This window comes from Pogoniulus pusillus, chromosome 2 (assembly GCF_015220805.1).
Source record: "Pogoniulus pusillus isolate bPogPus1 chromosome 2, bPogPus1.pri, whole genome shotgun sequence".
In the NCBI taxonomy this organism is placed as follows: domain Eukaryota; kingdom Metazoa; phylum Chordata; class Aves; order Piciformes; family Lybiidae; genus Pogoniulus; species Pogoniulus pusillus.
In genome coordinates, this window is record NC_087265.1 from 21899536 (window position 1) to 21919501 (window position 19966).

At 41.4% G+C, this 19966-nt stretch overlaps 1 protein-coding gene across 4 annotated transcripts in view; it reads left to right on the forward strand.

The window, feature by feature from the left end:
* The window catches only part of TFPI (tissue factor pathway inhibitor), a 50833-nt gene that overhangs the window by 183 nt on the left and 30684 nt on the right, over nucleotides 1–19966 (forward strand). The window contains exons 1-2 of one of the 4 annotated variants that reach the window (XM_064158167.1): nucleotides 5009–5388; nucleotides 16629–16748. In XM_064158167.1, coding sequence (XP_064014237.1) covers nucleotides 16634–16748 — 115 coding nt within the window. In that variant the 5' untranslated portion in view covers nucleotides 5009–5388; nucleotides 16629–16633. Of the gene's footprint in view, nucleotides 1–5008; nucleotides 5389–16628; nucleotides 16749–19966 lie in introns of those variants that run through there. The other 3 variants (XM_064158162.1, XM_064158146.1, XM_064158153.1) reach the window with 3 other exon arrangements.

Genomic DNA, 19966 nt, shown 5'->3' on the forward strand with positions numbered 1-19966 from the left:
GGATTTCTAGTGCTTATAGTAATAAATAGTTTAAACCTTTATAAAATCGGCCTCACATATCATTCCCCAAACTCCCCCAAACAAACTTTCCCATCCGTGACACTAAGGAAAAGGGCCTAGAGAGCTTTTGCTCTATATAGTGACAGTGACTGCTGCATCTTGGCTCTGATTTAAAGCTGACTGGGGCAAGCCAACTATACTGGTGGTATTTTTCCTGCAAGCTTGCTACCTGTTTCTGTCAGAGTGTTCAGAAATGCTCATTATTTTGTCATCTAATTCCAGCATCAGGTAGAAGTAGTAAATTATGACTTTGTTGAAAACAGAAGACAGGAAACTCTTGCTGCTGTGAAAAGCTTGAAAGAACTGAGCAGTGGAAAAATTAAGTGGCATCACTAGGGGGCCACAAAACATCACAGACATCTATATTGTTAAAGACCAAACAATGTCACACCATCACTGAGAGGCATTTGTGTTACTACCTGAAGAAGTTTGTGTAAGCAGATGTTATTGTGTTTTCTCTGACTGTCTTATATACTACACCTTTTATTCAGGGATGATGTAACTCAAAAAAACCCCAAATATCTGTACATACACAAAACTTCTCATATAGCTTTGTGCTGTTTTATCTCTGTTCTGGTGCAGTAAACAAGATTGGACATTTGTGCATCATTTTCATTTCTGAACACCATGCACTATGGTTGAGTATAATGTATTCTGCTAAAGCCCATCACTTTGTACAAGTAAAGCTGCATCATACAGGAGAATCTAAATTTGAAATTTACTGCCTTTCCCTCTAATGGGCTTGATATCAATATGATTTCTAGTCTAAATTCAGGACAGACATTCCACATGTGATGTTGCTCCAGTCCTCTAAAGCTATTAGGTTAGGTATTTGCTCTTTATTCCTTTTTCCTGCAGTCTTGCTGGCACTAACAATTCTCCCAGTGTAAACCCAGTAATAGCTTGCCACATTGCAGTAGGAACGTATGCTGTGGTAGTACCATGGCTGATGATGCAGCAGGGAGTGCGGAGTTTCTGGTGCAAAGTCATTGGTGTGACTTGAGAAAGAGAGACACTTATGGCCTGTGTGTTGTAGGCATTTTTTGCCTAAGATTTTTCCTATTAGAGTTGTTATCTTAGCCAACCTTCTGCAGACCAGTAGACAAGGCAAAGCTCCAGGCTAAGACATATTCTGGAATGGCACATTGTGTACTGCTTTTGCTGCTGGAAAAACTGGAGCTATCACCAGAAAGATCTCTAGGACAGAATCTACAGCTGAAGGATTTCACTTGTGGTCAGGAAGTAGCTAGCCTGCTTTTCAAGCTGTGTCTGTTCATTCATCAGGTTTATAATGATGCTGACCTTTCACATAAAGCTTCTCCCACTTTGTTTTCTTTTCTTTCTTTCTTTTTTTTGTTGTTTGTTTTGTTGTTGTTGTTTCTGTTGATTTGTTTTGGTTTTTTTTTTATTCCCTGCTCTCCTGATTTGTGGGTATGAGTTCTATGCATTATGAGAAAGTTAAAAGCTAATCATCTCAACTTTGAACTCTGCAGAATCAAACTACCTTTGAGTATTCCAAGAATTTGTACATAGACTTTTTTTAATGGCATCTCTGGTTTAGTTTACTTAAGCTGTTCTTTTGCATGCATCTATTTGTTGATGCATAGTGAGGTATGCAGGTCATGAAAACTGCTGCTTCGTGCCAGTGTGATCTGGCAAAAACCAAGTGGAATTTGTTAGATAGCTTTTTGGTATCTGTACTGGAAACAGTCTTTTCTTACACTGATTCATGAGTGTGTATAGTTAGGTCCTACCCCTGCATAACTGGCCACAGCACAACTGTGGATTGCCTTCCAAAGTCATGTAAAATGGTGGTCTTCTGGATTGCAATCTTTGTATTGGTATTTCAGTCACATAGTACATGCTGTAAATAAATATGGAGAGAGAACATAATGATAATGACACATAGTCAAAGGTTAAAAACTTCCCTGAGAAAGAATTCTTGGTGTCTCAGAAGAGCACCAAAGCTTAGACAATCACTTATAAGGAAGTAATGTCAGTGAGTTTCATGATTTGGAAGTTATACTTTTTGAGAAATTTCTAGACTCCAATATAACCTTTTCAGTGACTAGCTTTAGAACTCACAAATTTCATCTTGCCTGTCTTGAAAGCTTCTTCCAAGATGGAAAAAAAATACATTTAGAATCGCAGGAACTTTTTCCACTGTGGACCTTTAGCTATTGACAACTGTCTTAAACTATCAGCAGGTTTCAGAGCAATCCAGAGGTCAGTGTGATTGTCTAGGCAGGTCACAGCTGACTGGAGTTCTTTGATCCCACTAAAAGTTCAAAACGTTTTGTTTCCATCTTCAAAGTTTGATTGCAGTTCCAACTGAAGCCTTTACGTTACAGTTACAATGCAAAAAAGTCTGAAGAATCTCCTGACAACTAAATTAGGAAGACTGCATGTAAGAACTGGAGCAACATTAACAGAATAGAAAGAGAGAATATTGCTCTGATAAATGATGCAAAATGAAGTAGTTTGTAATTTCTTTGAAATCTCATTGGATTTGTTTCCATTGTACATAGATAGCCTGAGACTTCTTTAAATTGTGGTGTCATTTTAGTACAGCTCTTACTACAGCTGTAGTAAGCTTCTGTAGTGTAGTAAGCTTACTACATTTTCTGAACTTCAAAGGGATTTATGAACAGCACTGGTTGATACTGATTCTTAACACATGGGCTCCTAAAATGTGTTTTTCAGAGGCATCATGTCACACAAATGACTGACCATTTCCACTTTACCAATTCTCCTAAGTTGTGTTGCTCCTTACTTTATCTGAGCCAGGAGTTGGTAATTAGTAACTGTATGATAGAACCCCACCCCCATAATTTAAACTGCCTCTCTGCTTTGTGAGTGCTTTAGTCTGTTTCAGGGGGGTTAATACATGTGATTATTGACCCAGTTAGTAGTCAGTATACTCAGCTGACTACTGACTTCACCTTCAGAATTGTTACAGACATTCTTATAATCAGGAACAGCAGATAGGAGATCTAAGAAGCTGCCAGGAGCACTTGTGTCTGGGTCAGAGGCAATTAACCTGTTAACTAACTGAGACACTTCCAATCTGTTGCAGAGTAGTGATGAACAGATAAATATTACTCTTCAATGAAAGTGATTTAACCTACCTGTTTGTCTTTGCCCACAAATAATTACAGTTAGTTGCAGCTACTGTGTTTAATTACTCTTCTTCAGCTGTTACGTCTGTCTCTTGCTGTTTAATTCATCATTGAGGAATTTCTTGTTCTTTGTGTAAAGGGCTAGGGTTCTAGTCGTGTTGCTCTACATCCACAAGTTACAAGGTTTTACTATTCACACTGGAGTCCCCATCTCTGTTTTTCACTTCTTCTTTTAAAGATGGTTTAAACTTTAGTTTCAGCACGTACTAGTGTGGTTAGTAAATGTTGGTATGTTCTAGCTGAAGGCAGAATAGCTTTTGTAGCACAGCTCTAGGTACTGTGATGAATGCAGCCCAGATCTGCAGTGGGTATTATGGAATCATAAAATGGTTTAAATTGGAAGAGATCTCAAAGATCATCCAGTTCCAACACCCCACCATAGGCAGGGACAGCTCCCACTAGAACAGGTTGCTCAAGGCCTCATCCAACCTGGCCTTGAACACCTGCAGAGAGGGATTATCCACAACCCCCCTGGGCAACCTGTGCCAGTGTCTCACCACCCTCACTGGAAAGAACCCTTTCCTAAAATCTAGTTTGAATCTCCTCTATTTCAGTTTAAACCCATTACCCTTTGTTCTGTCATTGCAAGACCTTGCAAATAGTCTCTCCCCAGCCTTCCTGTACGTCTCCTTCAGATACTGAGAGGCTACTATAAGATCTCCTTGAAGCCTTCTCTTATCCAGGCTGAAGAGCCCCAACTCTCTTAACCTGTCCTCATAGCAGAGCTGTTGCAGCCCTCTGATCGTATTTGTGGCCCTCCTCTGGACTCACTCTAACAGTTTGATGTCCTTCTTGTCCTGAGGACTCCAGAACTGTACACAGTACTCCAGCTGGGGGCTCAGAAAAGCAGAGTAAAGGGGAAGAATCTCCTCCCTTGCCCTGCTGGCCACGCTGCTCTTGCTATAGCCCAGCACACTGTTGCTATCTGGGCTGCACTTGCACACTACTGGCTTATGTTGAGCTTTTCATCAACCCTGACTCCCAGGTCCTTGTCATCAGGACTGCTCTCAGCCATTCACCACCTAGCCTGGATTTGTATTTAGGATTGAGCTGACGAGGACCTTACACTTGGCCTTGTTGAATGTCATGAGGTTGGCCTGGGCCCATCTCTCCAGCCTGTCCAGGTCCCTCTGGATGGGACTCTAGCAAGTCAACTGTACCATACAGCTTGGTGTCATCTGCAAACTTGCTGAGGGTACACTTGATTCCTCTGTCCATGTCGCTGACAAAGATGTTAAACAGCACTGGTCCCAGCACTGACCCTTGAGGTCACTGGTCTCCATGTGGACATTGTGCTGTTGGTCACCACTCTCTGTGTGTGACTATCCAGCCAAATCCTTATCCAGCAGTGCTCTGCCCATTAAATCCATTTTTTTCCAGTTTGGTGACTAGGATGTCATGTGGGACAGTCAAATGCCTTACTAAGGTCCAGGCAGATGATGTCAGTTGCCCTTCCCTTGTTCACTGTTACTGTGACTTCATCATACAACCCACTAAATTTGCCAGGCATGATTTGCCCTTGGTGAAGCCATGCTGGTTACCACCAGTCACCTCTGCTTTGTTTTCCATGTGCCTTAGCAGAGCCTTCAGGAGGATCTGCTCCATGATCTTGGTCTGTAGTTCCTGAGGTTATCCTTTTTTCCCTTCCTGAAGCTGGGCATTATGTTTGCCGTTTTCCAATCAGCAGGAAGTTCACCAGTCTGCCACGACCTTTCAAATGTTTAAAGCCAGGCAGGCAAACCAAACTCACAGTCCACGACGTATCTACTTAATATGGCATCACCGTGAGCCTGCAGGATACAATGTGGAGAAAATCCTGCTGCCTGCCTCTCATTCTTCCAAGGTGCATTTCATTTTAGCAGTGGTGGTGAGAAGAGAGCAGCTGCTTTGAGGTGCCGGCAGACAGAGAAGTTGCAAGCGGAAGCGCGCCTGCCGCTGCCGCCCGGCGAGCCCGCACGCCCCACAGAGAGCAGCGCAGCGAGCAGCTGATTCATCCGCAGGCAGCAGCCTGCTTTGAGAAGATCAGGCTGCAGTTCTGCCTCTGTAGCTTTACCGCAGCACCCTTTCGACGGGAGTTAGTAGGAGAGATTCGTATCCCCCACTGATTCAGGAATTCCTTACTTCTTCAGCAACTGTTGCTAGGAGTTTGGTGAGTACTTTGTAACAGACTTTCAGTTTAGCAGGAGAGATTTTTTTTTTCTTCTTTATCTAGCAGAAAGGAGCATCTACTGGTATGTTTTCTTTAGGATGTGGTGCATGTTTCGATTCGAAGTCCAGCGATGAGTGCTGCAAAAAGGGAGACTTTTCTTCTGTAAATTTAAAACAGCAGGACAATGAATATACTTCTGTGGCTCCTAACGCAACGTATCTTGCTTTGTCAGAATCTCGGGCTAAGGTATTCTGAGCATTAAGAGGCTTCTTTGAAGGCCATCCTAAAGGTGAATGTGTTAACTGTGATCAATAGCTAGAGTTTGATAAAAAGCTTTTGTTTTTTTAAAACACTTCTCCACTACAGTAGCTCCAAAGAAAGTGTGGTCTGCTAGGCTAGTTCAAATTCATATTTTGAGCAGTACGAGAATATTTTAGGAGAATCAAATTAACCTGATGCTACTATCAGCTAATTTCACTCACTGTGTATATTGAAATTCTCAAGAAAATAAAATAGAGGGTAGTGAACAAGGCTTACAGTGGTGTCAACATAACAAACACCACTCTCGCCCTGAATATTAGTGATATTTGTAGTATTTTACTTGAAATAACCATATTTTAGAAAAATCTGCCTACAACTTTGTGCCTTTAACAAAAGGCATGGGAAAAGTGGAGTAGGGAGAACAATACCAATGTTGAGGGTATGTGAAAGGGCAGTGTGACTCAGTACTCTAAAAATTAGTCATCCAAGTGGAAAACATGTAAAGATATAACCCTTCCTTCCTGAATGTCTTATGGACAGACGCAAAGGCAGGAAGTCCATCTGTCAGTACTGATAGGAACAGCAAAGGCATGCTGTAGGAATTGCTAGGCACCTACTTGGGGAAAATTGACAGCCTTTGCCCTTTGTAATCCTCTTCCCACTATTTAATTCTACTAGGAAAGTTCGTGTTTGTGAGGACATCAGGTGTCTACATCCACAGTAAATGTATCTAGATTGTTGTTCAAACTGAATTTCAGAGTTGTGATCTAGTTTACCTTGTGTGAAATAAACACAGAGCAATGCTGAGGAGATAAAGATGATTAAAACATATGCTACTCTGGCCTTTCCTCCTGTGTTTATTTAAAAGCAGTCACGTGGGCAATTGCTTAATAAATCAAGTTCTTAGACATTTTTATAACTTTAATGCTGGAGAATCTCCAAGTGTGTGTTAAATTGCCTCTCAGTAATCTTTATGTTTATCCTTATTTTGCACATTGCAGAGTTTGTAATTTGGAGACTAAATGCAATTCAGCTGCTGTAGTTCTATGACCTTTACAGAGCATTTAGTGCCCATATTTGCTAATATTGTTGATGAAAACTCAGTTGTTACTCATCTAGCTAAATGCATAGTGGCTGCAAGTTAAACTTTCAGGATCTGACTTGGGACAGACAAAACAGGTAATGACATTGAATTTATCTCTCCTCAGGGTCATCAGAGAGTTAGTTTTGAAAGTCTAGTGGTAAAAAATAATAAATTGTTTGAATCCATTCTAAAGTTTAGTGTCAGATCTAAAGGGCAACAAGGGAGAGTGTACAAAAAGGAGACAGAGTTTCTCTCACAGAGGAAATTAAGAGATTAGGGAGAAAGTGCTCCAGGATATAGCATCTAGGAAACAAAACAATGGTGTAAAAGAGCAAACTTCCCAATAGGCTTTCAGAGAACATGTCCAGAGCCTTTAGCAAGTTTGAAATCTCATCTCTATCTAGACCAGACTCACAATTAGAGAAGGTGAGTTCCTGGATTCCAAATCTAACTTGTATGTTTCACTAGCAACCATTCCCAGTTAGATGCATAAACAGGAGCAGATACCAACATTGATTGTCTCTTCCCCCGTACAGCAGCACTGCCTTTCTGCTATTCTTCTGATTCTGTGGATCTTGAACAAACGTAATTGAAGTAAAGGGCAATGAGCAGAGACTACTCTCTTGGATGTATCAATGGCATTGGGATTGTTTCTGAAAACACAAATATTAAATCTCGGGGCGGGGGAGGCCGGAAAGAGACATTGACACACTCTTTCACAGGCTGGCAAACTGTTTTAGCCTCCAAATTTATTTAAACAGATGATTCTGGCAGTAACTCTCTTCTGCATGTAAAAATAAAGTGCTAGCAGCTTGAAGTGCTTTGTAAATGTCATGGTTTTGTTGGTGTGCATTCAGCAAGTTCAGAGAATACCAGAGGGAGTCAGAAAGGGAGAAAAGAAAACAGTAGAGCTTCAGAGCCTCAGAAATTGCATGGTTCACATCTCGCAGTTTTGAAGTAAAATTAACATTAACCTAATTCCAGTACTTAGTATTCTTCTTTGTTTAGACTACATCCCAGAATCTTACTTTTTTACTAAGAACAAGGAGGAGCTGATGAGGTCTTCATACCCAAAGATCTGCTTCACATTGAAACCAAGGGGAATTGTCTTGAAAACCAGGGACCAATTGCCTACTTCTGTGTGTGTTTCTCTTTTGAAACTCTTTTTACTTTGCAATAGGCACAGAGTGTCCCTGGGGACAGAATGAATCAAAACCATATGGAGAGTTGTATAATTGCTTTCTTCTCATAGTTATTTCACAGCAAAAGACTTATTTTTAGTCTTTTTAAATTTTCTTTCATAGCTCCTTTGTGTGGGTTCCCTAATTATTTCCTGTTGCCATTAATACAGCTATTCATTTTCCATCCTCTCTATTGTTGCTATCTTCCGTGATGTGTGCTGTTCATCACTGAAGTTAACTTAGGTAAATTTGATTTGCTGTTTAGTGAAAAAAATTAGATTGAGTGTTTGAACCCAAGATATGATTTGTACACAAGAAAATTCAGACTTCTTCCAGAAAATAGAACATTCCAAAGAGCTGATTTTAAATTAATTATGTTGGAAATAGCACTTGCAGGAAGTAAATTAGACATGCAAGTGCTACATAAAGGTAATACTTATCCAGCATAGCTTTTGTCACCTTCACAGAAAGATCTGCAGGAGTATATTAGCATCCTCTGTAAACATTTTCTGCTTTGGTTGAGAAGCAATCTTTTCTCTTCATATTTACACAGTCTTTACCATGATAAGGCTCTGGACACTGATTTATGCTTTGACCAGTCATAGAAATGTAGTGTAGAAAGATAAGCCTGATGTTTTCTGTGTTCTGAGACTGATGAGTGTCCTGGGTCCACAGAACTGCCACCCAAACAAGCAGCATTAGCTATACTGTAGTGGGAGACAAAGGAAATTTGACCCTTGCAGTGTTATTTTATGTTGAGCCTAAGTATTTGCATGATGATAATCTGAGGTGATCTGCATCTGAGAATGTTCCCACTGATGGCACTTAAAACATTTCTGAGCTATGTGATGTTTTAAAGCTTGTACATCCAATGCAGTAAAAATTTTTTTAGTGTCTCCATCTGGGAAGTTAGGGTGAGCTAAACTTGCTTTACAAAACAAAGAAACCAGCATTTTGATCTTTGGTATGTGTGTAAAATGTCACCTATGTGGTGATGAGATTACAAAAGGTTAATGGTTAGTAATAGTCAGAATCAGTGATGAGGTATCAGCAAGTCAGGGTGCTTCCTTCTGTGTTACTTTCAGTAACACAGCTTCACTTCAGGGAACACAAGCAGTTCTGTTTCTGGAGGATGCACAACGTGAACTTAGGCACAACTGAGTTGATAACAAATACACAAGACTCAAATGACTCCGTTAGGAAAGATTGTGGTAAGTCAGCTGACCTCTAAATACTTCACTATCTATCAGTAAGTACATCTGAGATTTGAAAACATATGCTGTACTTTTCCAGCCCAAAATGCTGGGAAAAAATACAAGCAGAGGCCAATGGGATGAGATTTAACAAGGCCAAGTGCAGTGTTCTGCACTTTGGCCGCAACAACCCCAAGCAGCACTACAGGCTGGGGACTGAGTGGCTGGAGAGCAGCCAGGAGAAAAGAGACCTGGGGGTACTGATAGATAGTAGGCTGAAGATGAGCCAGCAGTGTGCCCAGGTGGCCAAGAGAGCCAATGGCATCCTGGCCTGCATCAGGAACAGTGTGGTCAGTAGGACAAGGGAGGTTATTCTTCCCCTGTACTCAGCACTGGTCAGGCCACACCTTGAGTACTGTGTCCAGTTCTGGGGTCCTCAATTCAAGAAGGATGTTGAGGTGCTGGAACATGTCCAGAGAAGGGCAACAAAGCTGGTGAGGGGCCTGGAGCACAAATCCTATGAGGAGAGGTTGAGGGAGCTGGGCCTGTTTATCCTGGAGAAGAGGAGGCTCAGGGGTGATCTTATTACTGTCTACAACTACCTGAAGGGGCATTGTAGCCAGGTGGGGGGTGGCCTCTTCTCCCAGGCAACCAGCAATAGAACAAGGGGACACAGTCTCAAGTTCTGCCAGGGTAGGTATAGGCTGGATATTAGGAAGAAGTTCTTCACAGAGAGAGTGATTTCCCATTGGAATGGGCTGCCCAGGGAGGTGGTGGAGGCACCGTCCCTGGGGGTCTTCAAGAAAAGACTGGATGAGGCACTTAGTGCCATGGTCTAGTTGACTGGCTAGGGCTGGGGGATAGGTTGGACTGGATGATCTTGGAGGTCTCTTCCAACCTGGTTGATTCTATGATTCTATGATTCTATAATGCTCATGTTGGGACTGCCGTGCTATGTTCCTGAAACTATATCTAATATTGCTGCTTGTCTGTTTTGCTAGTGGCTTCTGTGAACTGAGAGTTGCTATGATGCTGAAGGCATTCTCTCTTTGAAAACAGGATCACAATACCTATGTTTTTGCTGCACACAGGTAGCTTCTACCCAGGTAGCACAGGTTCAACTGTGGTGGGTTTGGGATTTTGATTTTCAGGATTTATGAAATTATGCAAAGTAGTAATTTGGTTTTGTCCACATTAAAAAAATATTCTTGTAGGCACAAAATAACATTTCCTTTCCCTGTTGAAAGCTGCAAAAGCAAGCTGTACAGAGATTTAACTTAGGTTAAGATGTGGCCTGTCAGATACAGTTGTCACATCTAAATAAATAACTTATTTCTTTATTTGAATCAGATCTCTTTGGGGGTGGAAACTGAAATTCAGATAGTGATGTCAGTATATCCTTCATGATAAACACATAATGTTCTATCCTGTGGCATGTGTTTTACTTTGTGAGGCTAATAGAAGTTTTACTTTGTAGCTAGTAGAAATAGATACAAAATCATTAGTTCTTTTCCACAAAGATATCAGTAGTACTTATTTAATGGAAGCAAATTCAGTGGTCCTGTAAAAAATTGTGGCTATATGAAAAGATCACTCTTAACTTAAGAGTTTTTAATTCACTCGGGCTGTCCATCAGGTGCCCAGCACTGCGTGAGCAGTGAATGAAGAATATCACTTACAGGCTAGCGCAAAGACATAATCTCCCTGTCTCTCTGCCTCCCAGAATATATACAGTTCTCAGCTCCAGGGTAATGGATAGCATGGATACGAGGCCCCAACTCAGACAGGTAATAGAAACAACTCAGTTGAGGAAGAAATAAAGGTCCTGGAGCTGTGTCTCAAGAGAAGATGATTTGAGACAGGATGACAAAAATTCCCTGTACCAGGAGTGAGCTGATTAGAAGGGACTAAATAGGTCCTGGAGCTGAGAAGATGGAAGCCAGTTTTAAAGCACAAGTGAAAGGAACTGACAAAGGAAAGTGAAAAGACAGGAGAGGTTATATGAAAAAACAGAAGGGTGTTCTTATGGTAGGCATATTAATTGTGGTGGATGTTTCTTCATTTCGATTTTATAACAAAGTTTTAATTTATTAATTCTTGTATCTGTTGTTTTGCAAAACAACATTTACAACCTTAGTAAAAACAGCACCAAACTGAGACTTTAAATCTGAAACAGTGATGTCAGGCCATACAAGTTTTCAGCATAAAAGCCAATGAAGACCTTTGATTTCTCACTACTTCCCAGTTTTCACCCAGGAATTTAAGAGATGGAAATATTGCAGAGGCAAGAAAACCTTTATGTTAAAGGATAAAAGGTAGATAACCAACTGAAATTCTCTTTCATAATAAGAAGGGATTTTGAAGTTCTTGAAGAAATCTGACAGTCTGTGATCTCAGGACTGATACAGACTACCAGGATAAGTTGAGGGCAAGGAGGGGGAGAGGGGTAGTTTTGATAGCCGTAGTTTGAATCATTTATGTTTGTATGCTGAAGACCTAGAGTAGACTGCCTCCCTTTTCATTGTTACAGAGACACTGCAAAGCTTTGCTGTGGGAGAAGTCAGTTTTGAATGACAGACCAACCCTGACTCTTGTATTTAACAAAGCTTAAGGTGTCATCATTCTTTGTCCAGTTTACATCAGAGGAAGGGTGACATAATTCGTATTTTGCTCTTTATGCTTCCTCTAGAGCAAATCAGAAAACATGACCCTTCAAACAGCTGTAAAATAGCCCATGCAATAAAGTACTTTTGAAGGGAACTCACTGACTTTGCCAGCTGGGAGACAATGCTACAGGTACATCTAATTAGAGCAATCATCAAGTCCTAGTGGGGAATAAAAGAAAGCAGGGGGTCATACTATAAGGCCTTGGGTGCTATAATCCTGTCTAATTAAACTGTTTTATCTTTAATTTTAGGCTGTGCTAAATTTGGCATCTGACTATGCACATCCTATCTCCTGCTATTCATTACTCTATTTACTTACATCCTTTGCCTTTTTGTGTGTGTGTGTGTCTGTGTGTATATGTGTGTGCATTTCCATCCCTTGGGCTGTCCGTATGAATGAGGCACATTTGCAGTCATTACAATGTCACTTTATGCTATTTTGCTAGAGCTGCTTTAATTTTGGCTACTACTGGAAATGCTGTCTTTCCTTTGGCTTTTTCCAGTTAGCTACTTGGAGATAAACACTATGCTGAGAAATGTTTACTTCTAAACATTCTGCTAACTACAGAAATTGGTGTTGAAGAGACTGCTAAGTAGAAAAAAAATCTATATACAGATAAAGATCTGGCCTAAAGACTGCAAGCCTCATGGAGAACACACTAAGTTTTACAATGTCTTTAGCAAAATAAAGTCTTGATAGCTTTCTTGTATTTCTGTGTTTAGGTGACAGGATGAAATCAGCCTTGTTATAAGATTAAGTGATAAGGTTCTGTTATTGGGAATTTCCTTGTCTGCTTGTTGTCTGCTTTGTCTACTTATATGCCAGCTTGAGGGAAGCTAATGACATTATTCACAGATGAAATTAAATTTCATTAAACCAGTAAATAAATCAGTGCCAATTATTACTCATTGTCATGGAGGCAGGAAATTAATGTGGCTGAGTCAGGAATTATAAAAATAGAATATATTTTATTTTCCTGAAAACCCCACCCCAAACTATATACAGAATTAGTTTAGTTTTATTTACAGGCTCCGTTTGATTGGGAATTCTTCAAAGGATGTTATGGGCAAATTTAGAGATTTAGGAAGTCAGGAAATGGAAAAGGCTAAGCTACAAATAGAGTTTTACCCCACTGTCAATCAGGCTGAGCAGAGAATCTGAGGGAACAACAGGCTTTACTCATGGAGGTGGGATTAGAAATTGGAGATGATCTACTGGATTCCTCTGCATCTCGGCTGCCTTCTGACACTGAAAGCAATATGCAACAGTGGATCCACATGGCAGAAGTCCAAGGTGGGTGGAAAAGCCTCCAAACTCAGAAGTGTCTCAAGACAGGGCTTCCGCAAGGCAGGGATTCGTGGAAGCGATGCTGCCTCAGAGGTGGCAGGGGAGAGCCAAACTGCTAGGGTCTCCCCATCTCGTAATGGCAGCCAGGATATTGGCTGCCATATAGTCCAAGAGTAGCCGGGTCTGGATGCCACCAGCAGCTCTCTCAAATGGATCCCAGGACTTGCCAAGCTTGCAAATTTCCACAGAATGGTGCAAAAGTGGGGCAAACTGTCCAAAAGCAGGAACAGTGCAAAAACCAAGGGCCACGTAAAAGTTGGAGCAGTACAAAAGCAGGGATGGTCCAAAATGGAACCCTGTCACAGCAGAAGCTCTATCAAGATGGGGAACTGTCCTATTAAGAGCTCTTTCAAGGCAGGAACATCATGTCTTTTTCCCTTACTCTACTTATGCTTTTCTAGACAGTGTCCATTTGCCATTTTATACTGGGTGTGAAAACTCAGCCAACCACCAGCCCAATTCCCAGTGCAAGCTTCCACATGGGTCAGTACACATGTGGAAAAGGTGTCTTTTGTTGTTCCCTATTCAAACCTGGGGGGTGGGGGGAGGCACAAGGAAGGAATTTGTGCTTCAGAACACTCATAGACCTTTGATCCCCTTTGTCAAGTAACTGAAATGTTACAGGTATACAAATGTTTCATTCCAAAAGTCGTTATCTGGAAGCAGTAAAGTGCCAGGAAATCTCTTAGAATTTTATGACATTTGCATTTATGGCATTTTGATGTAGAGAAAAGCTGGTGTAGATGCTGGACTGATTCCTGACTGTCCTAAATTAGAACCCTTCTTGACTAAGAGGATATATTTGCTTCCATGATCTTCAAAATTTACTCCAAATTATCAGACCCTTTAGCATGAATTGCTTAAACTCAAAACATTTCCTATCTTTCCCATAACAAGCTGTCCTTCACTAACGTTTGTGATATTTTACTGAGCCAAATGTCATAGCTGAAGTATTTTGACTGGTGCTCTCCATATAAATACAATAAAAATAAACAAAGTTCCTTAAAAAGGAATTAAAATCAATAATTAAAGAGGCTTATAGCTTGACAATTATGTTACCAGGAAGCTGGACATTAAATCAGAAAACTTCAACTTTTCTAGAAGATTTGCATTTTTTAATTGAAAAAGCTGTGCCAAGTTCACTTTGACCTTGGATTTCACTCTTCATTGAAGACCTAATGAAGACATAATTAAGAAATAATTAAACTACAGAAGGATTTAAGCATTTTAGTATTAAACCCTTCATCCCACCTCCACCTATACCTGACACAATGTTGTGGGAACATGTAACCTTGGAGGAGGATAAAGAAGATAAAGGAGATTGTGTGTGGTCAGTAGACTTTGCAGTAAGGCAGATAGGTAGTTACAAAGTCTGAAATTTAACTCTTGGGAAACTTGCCAAGCATCAAGAAGCCCTGCTTTTGAGAGGACGTTCTTGTAAGGGAAGGTAGGAGTTGAGTGAAAGACTAGAAATACTGTACTCCAGTAAGAATTTTGTTGTCTGCACAAATGTGATAATTTATCCTCATAATAATATAGTGACACATATTTGCTAGCTCACAATATGCAAAATTCTTTCTATTTTCAAATGAAAAGAAGAAAGTTATTAAGGATTTCCATTTCTGGCTGATTGTTTCCTATATTTCCCTTCTAATTTGGAACAAGCTTTTGGGAGTAGTGGATGGTTGGATGCTGTTCCAGGAACAGTTATTACATCTGTAGGACAAAGTACCACTTTCTGAATTTGTTCATAGAAATAAAAGGAGGCTTTGAGGAAAGGTTGTTTAAAAATTATGACTAAATCACAAAATGAGGTCTGAATTATTTGTACCAGACATCTTGCCAAACTTTATATGGATAAAGGACTTTATTTGTCAACCTAGAAACTGAGCTTAGAAGGAATGAAAGACAGATGCAGTCTTCTGTTTATTTTGGCAGGAATGCAGTATGATGAAAAAGTTAATGCTGTTGTATTTTTTGGTCAAAACAGAAATTCCTTTGATCCCAAAATCTGGTTCCATCACAAAACAAAAGAATGAAAATATCTGTGAGTGGTTTTGACTGCACTATATGCTGAAGCCTTCTAAATGGAATTGTTAATTTTAAAAAATTCACCAAATAATTAGTGCTATTCACACTCTGGTCTGTAATTTCACCAAAATGTATTTTTAGGAATGTGTTTAATTTTCAGTACATGACCTATGAGTTAGGAAAACAGTGCATTTGCTGGAGGGAATAACTGGGAAGTTGTCAAGAGAAAAATTCGAGTTCTGGCTTGGATTTGGTGCTGAAGATACAACTGCACCTTCTGGCTTTGGAACAGTTTTACTATGGTTTATTTCTAACTTAGCAGACAAAGATATATCACTCAGAGTAAAGTTTAATCTGTTAAAGATGACTTCACAGAATCACAGAACACTGGGGGTTGGAAGGGACCTCGGAAGATCATCTAATCTAATTCCCCTGCCCCAAGCAGGATCACCTAGAGTAGGTCACACAAGAAATGTCTAGGTGGGCCCCAGCTCCCTCAGCTTTTCCTCAGAATGGAAATGTTCCACTGCCTTCAGTGCCTTTGTGGCTCTGTGATGGACTCTTTCAAGCAGTTCCCTGCCACTTCAGCATCATCTCTTTAGCCTTGCTGCTATAAAGCTGTCCCAAGTTCAGTGACAGCTCATTTTATCTCCTCTCATAGCCTCTCTTTCACCCACTGTTTGAGGTGATGCAGAGGTGGAATCTTTGTATGTATGTTAATAAAAACACTGAAGGCAAAAGTGTCTGAAGGTCAGGAACTTCCTAGTCCATAGATCTTCAATTTCTAGTAAGTTAATACTAATTAACTTAGCCAAGGTTAAGCATCATATTTTAAGAAAAGAGGATGTCTGGGAATGTATTTGGTGATAAGTAAAGGAGATGCCGAGCCTATTCTCTAATCGGAATTCAGAGGTCCTTGAGGAACTTGTAGTTAGTTGGAAGCTATGTACTTGTAACACCGTTAAAGCTAAAGTTTTCCAGAGGCACTCACATGTGCATGTATTACATCATCTTTGGCAGCTTGGACGTGCCAGCTGCCAGGGAACAAATGTTTTCGTTTTGTAAGACACAAAATACTTCTTAAAAGATTAAAGCCCATGTAAAAAGTTCGCTCCTGTGAAATGCAACTTACACAAAAGGCCAAGAACTTGATAAGTATACATTGATGAAATATTTGTTAAAACCAGAATCTTACATTACTGGGATGAATCTAGGGATCTGATGGAGTTCTCTGAGAGGTGATTTCAATTGTACTGAGGTGGGATGGGAGACCTGCAATCAGCTGGGCACAATTATAAATCTTGCCTTGATTTTCATTGTGCTGACACTATAATTACACTAATGTGACTCACAGTATTCCCAGAGTTCCTGGTTTGTGTATCTACCTGTATAGCCATGTGCTCCCCTGCTAGTGAATTTTGCAGAGCACTCAAGGCATTTGACTCAAGTGTGTATTGTCATTTCTGTGTTATACAGGAAAGATGAAGGGAAGGAAGAAGAAATGGTCCTTACCTTTAACCTTTATCTTGCTGTTCATCTGTATCACTGAGAGTGTAACTACTGACCTAGATGACAGTGAAGAAGAGGATGCTTTAGGTAAGAGGTTACAAAAATAACACACAAAAACTTTTTATTTCAAACAACAACGCACACTATGCACTATAAATGTAATTCTTCCCTGGGAAACTTTAGAAAGTGAAACTAAGTGAAAATACACTGGATTCTAACAGGAAGATGCTCAGAGTCTGGCAATCACATAATTACAGTTGGAAAAGACCCTCAGGATCACCACGCCCAAACTATGACCCTACTCTACAGGATTCATCTTAAACTGTATACCTAAGCACCATATCCAAACAACTCTTAAACACATCCAGGGTGGGTGACTCCACCTCCCTGGGCAGCTCATTCCAGTCCCTGACCACTCTCTCCATGAAAAACTTTTACCTAATGTCCAATCTAAACCTACCCAGTCTCAGCTTGAGGCCATCCCTCCTTGTTCTATCTCCAATTACCTGTGAGAAGAGACCAGCAGCAACCTCTCCACAATGTCCCTTCAGGTAGCTGCAGACAGCAATGAGGTCTCCCATTAGCCTCCTCTTCTTCACACTAACCAGCCCCAGCTCCCTTAGTCTCTTCTCATAAGATTTATTCTCCAGCCCTTCCCAAGCTTCATTGCCCTCCTCTGAACCTACTCCAGCACCTCCACATCTCTCTTGTATTGTGGTGCTCAAAACTGAACACAACAGTCGAGGTGTGACCTCACCAGAGCCTTATCACAAGGGGACAATCACTGCCCTACTCCTGCTGGCCATGGCATTTTTAATCCAAGCCAGGATGCCATTGGCTTTCTTGGCTGCCTGGGCACACTGCTGGCTCATATTCAGCACCTCTCTATTACAATCCCCAGATCCTTTTCTCTCCAGCCGCACTGCCCCAAGCCTGTAGCATTGCTTGGAGTTGTTGTGACCCACGTGTAGGATCTGGCATCTGGCCTCGTTGAAACTCATCCTATTAATGTTGACTTATTGGTCCAGCCTATCCAAGTCTGTCTGAAGAGCCTCTCTACCTTCATTCAAATCAACACTGCCACTTAACTTGGTGTCATCTGCAAACTTAGTGGTGATACTCTCTATGCCTGAATCAAGGTTGTCAATAAAGATGTTAAAAAGAAGTGGTCCCAACACAGATCCCTGTGGAACACCACTAGTGTCTGGACACCAACTGGGTTTAACTCCAGTGACCCCCACTCTCTGAGCCCTCCTGTCCAGCCAGTGCTTTATCCAGGAGACAGTGTGCTCAGCCAAGCCATGAGTAGCCAATTTGTCTACAAGAATTTTGTTGGGAACGGCAACAAAGACTGTTGGAAAGTCCAGAAATACATCGACAGCTTTTCCTTTATCCAGTAGCTGGGACCTGCCCCTCGTGAATCCATGGTGTCTTGGCCTGATCCCCGGTTGTTGTCTATATGTCTTATGATGGCATTTGAGATGACCTGCTCCATGACCTTCCCTGGTACCAAGGTCAGACTGACAGGTCTATAGTTTCCTAGATCTTCCTTTCTGCCCCCCCTTGTAGATAGGCGTTACATTTGTACCCTCCAGTCCATTGGCATCTCTCCAGTTAGCCAGGACTTCTGGTAAATGGAAAGTGGCTTGGGAAGCATGTCTGCCAACTCCTTCAGCACCCTTCAGTGCAGCACATCCAGCCTCACTGACTTGTGTACATCTAAGTGGCGCAGCAGGTCAGTGACCCCTTTCTCAGTTTTTGTGATGTCCTTGTTCTGATGCCCCACCCTGACTCCTACGTCATGAGGGTGGGTGCCCAGGGCACTGATGGATCCAGTGCTAAAGACTGAAGCAAAGCAGTCATTGAGCACCTCCACCTTCTTGTCCTTAATCACTAGGTTTGCCTCTGAACTCAATAGGGGCTGGAGATTTTCTCTAGTCCTCCATTTGCTGTTAATGATTTTATAGAAACATTTCTTTTAATCTTGAACAGCTTGTAGCTAGGTTAAGCTCTAGCTGTGCTTTGGCTCTCCTGATTTTTCTCCCTGCATAGTTTTGCTATGTCTTTATAGTCCTCACAAGAGACATATCCCCTCTTCCAAGGCCACAGATTCTCCTTTTGTTCCTGAGGTCCAGCCAGAGGTCCATATTTAGTCAGACTGGATGCCTTCCCCCCTGAGTCCAACCCTGCTGGACTCCTAAAATCTTTGGGATAGCTTCCTAAGGGACTTCATCCATCAGCCTCCTAAACAGGCCAAAGTTTGCCCTCCAGAAGTCCAAGGTGGCTGTTTTACTAAGCCCTCTCCTTGTTACCACAAGGATAAAGAACTGAATCATCTCATGATCACTGAGCCCCACATGTTCTCCAACATTTACTTCCCCTACTAGTTCATCTCTGTTCACAATAAGCAGATCCTAGAGAGCACCTTCCCTGGTTGGTGCTCTCACCAGTTGTGTCAGGAAGTTATCCTCCATACCCTCCAGGAATCTCCAGGACTGTTCTCTCACTACTGGATTGCATTTCCAGCAGACATCATGGAAGTTAAAGTCTCCCACAAGAACAAGGGGTAGCAATTGTGAGACTTCTCTCAAGTGCTTATAAAAAATTGCACCTACTTCTTCATGCTGATTGGGTGGTCTGTAGCATATTCCCATCACAGTATCACACTTGCTGATTCTCACTCACAACAACTCAACCCTATCATCACTTTCATTAATTTGTGTGGTTTCATTTGGTTCCTTAATATAGATGGCCTCTCCTCCACCTCTTCTACCTTGCTTATCCCTTCTGAAGAGTTGGTACCCTTTGATTTCAGCTCTCCAATTGTGGGAGTCATCCCACCAGGTTGCTGCTATGTCATAGTTACTCTGTAGTATGATGGCCTCCAGCTCCTCTTTATTGCCCATGCATCATGCATTGGTGTATAAACATTCCAGGGAGGGAGTTGAGTACATAGGTTTAATCCTTGAGGGGGAGAAGTGCTTCTGGTTGTGTAAGATACCAACACACCAGTCCATGAGTGATGGACTACCACTCCCAGGTTTCTCAGCAAGGCCAGCTACATCCCTGTCCCTCTCTGAAACTAGTTTTTAAAGCCCTGTCAATGAGGCCAGCCAACTCATGTGCAAGGATTCTTGTTCTCTTATGGGACAGATGAACTCCATCTGTTGCCAGTACATCTGGTGCCAAGAACACTTCCCCATGGTCAGAAAACCCAAAGCTTTGTTGATGGCACCATCTTCTGAGCCACGTATTAATCACCTGTATTTTCCTTTTCTCTTCAATATCACTTGCTGTAACTGCAG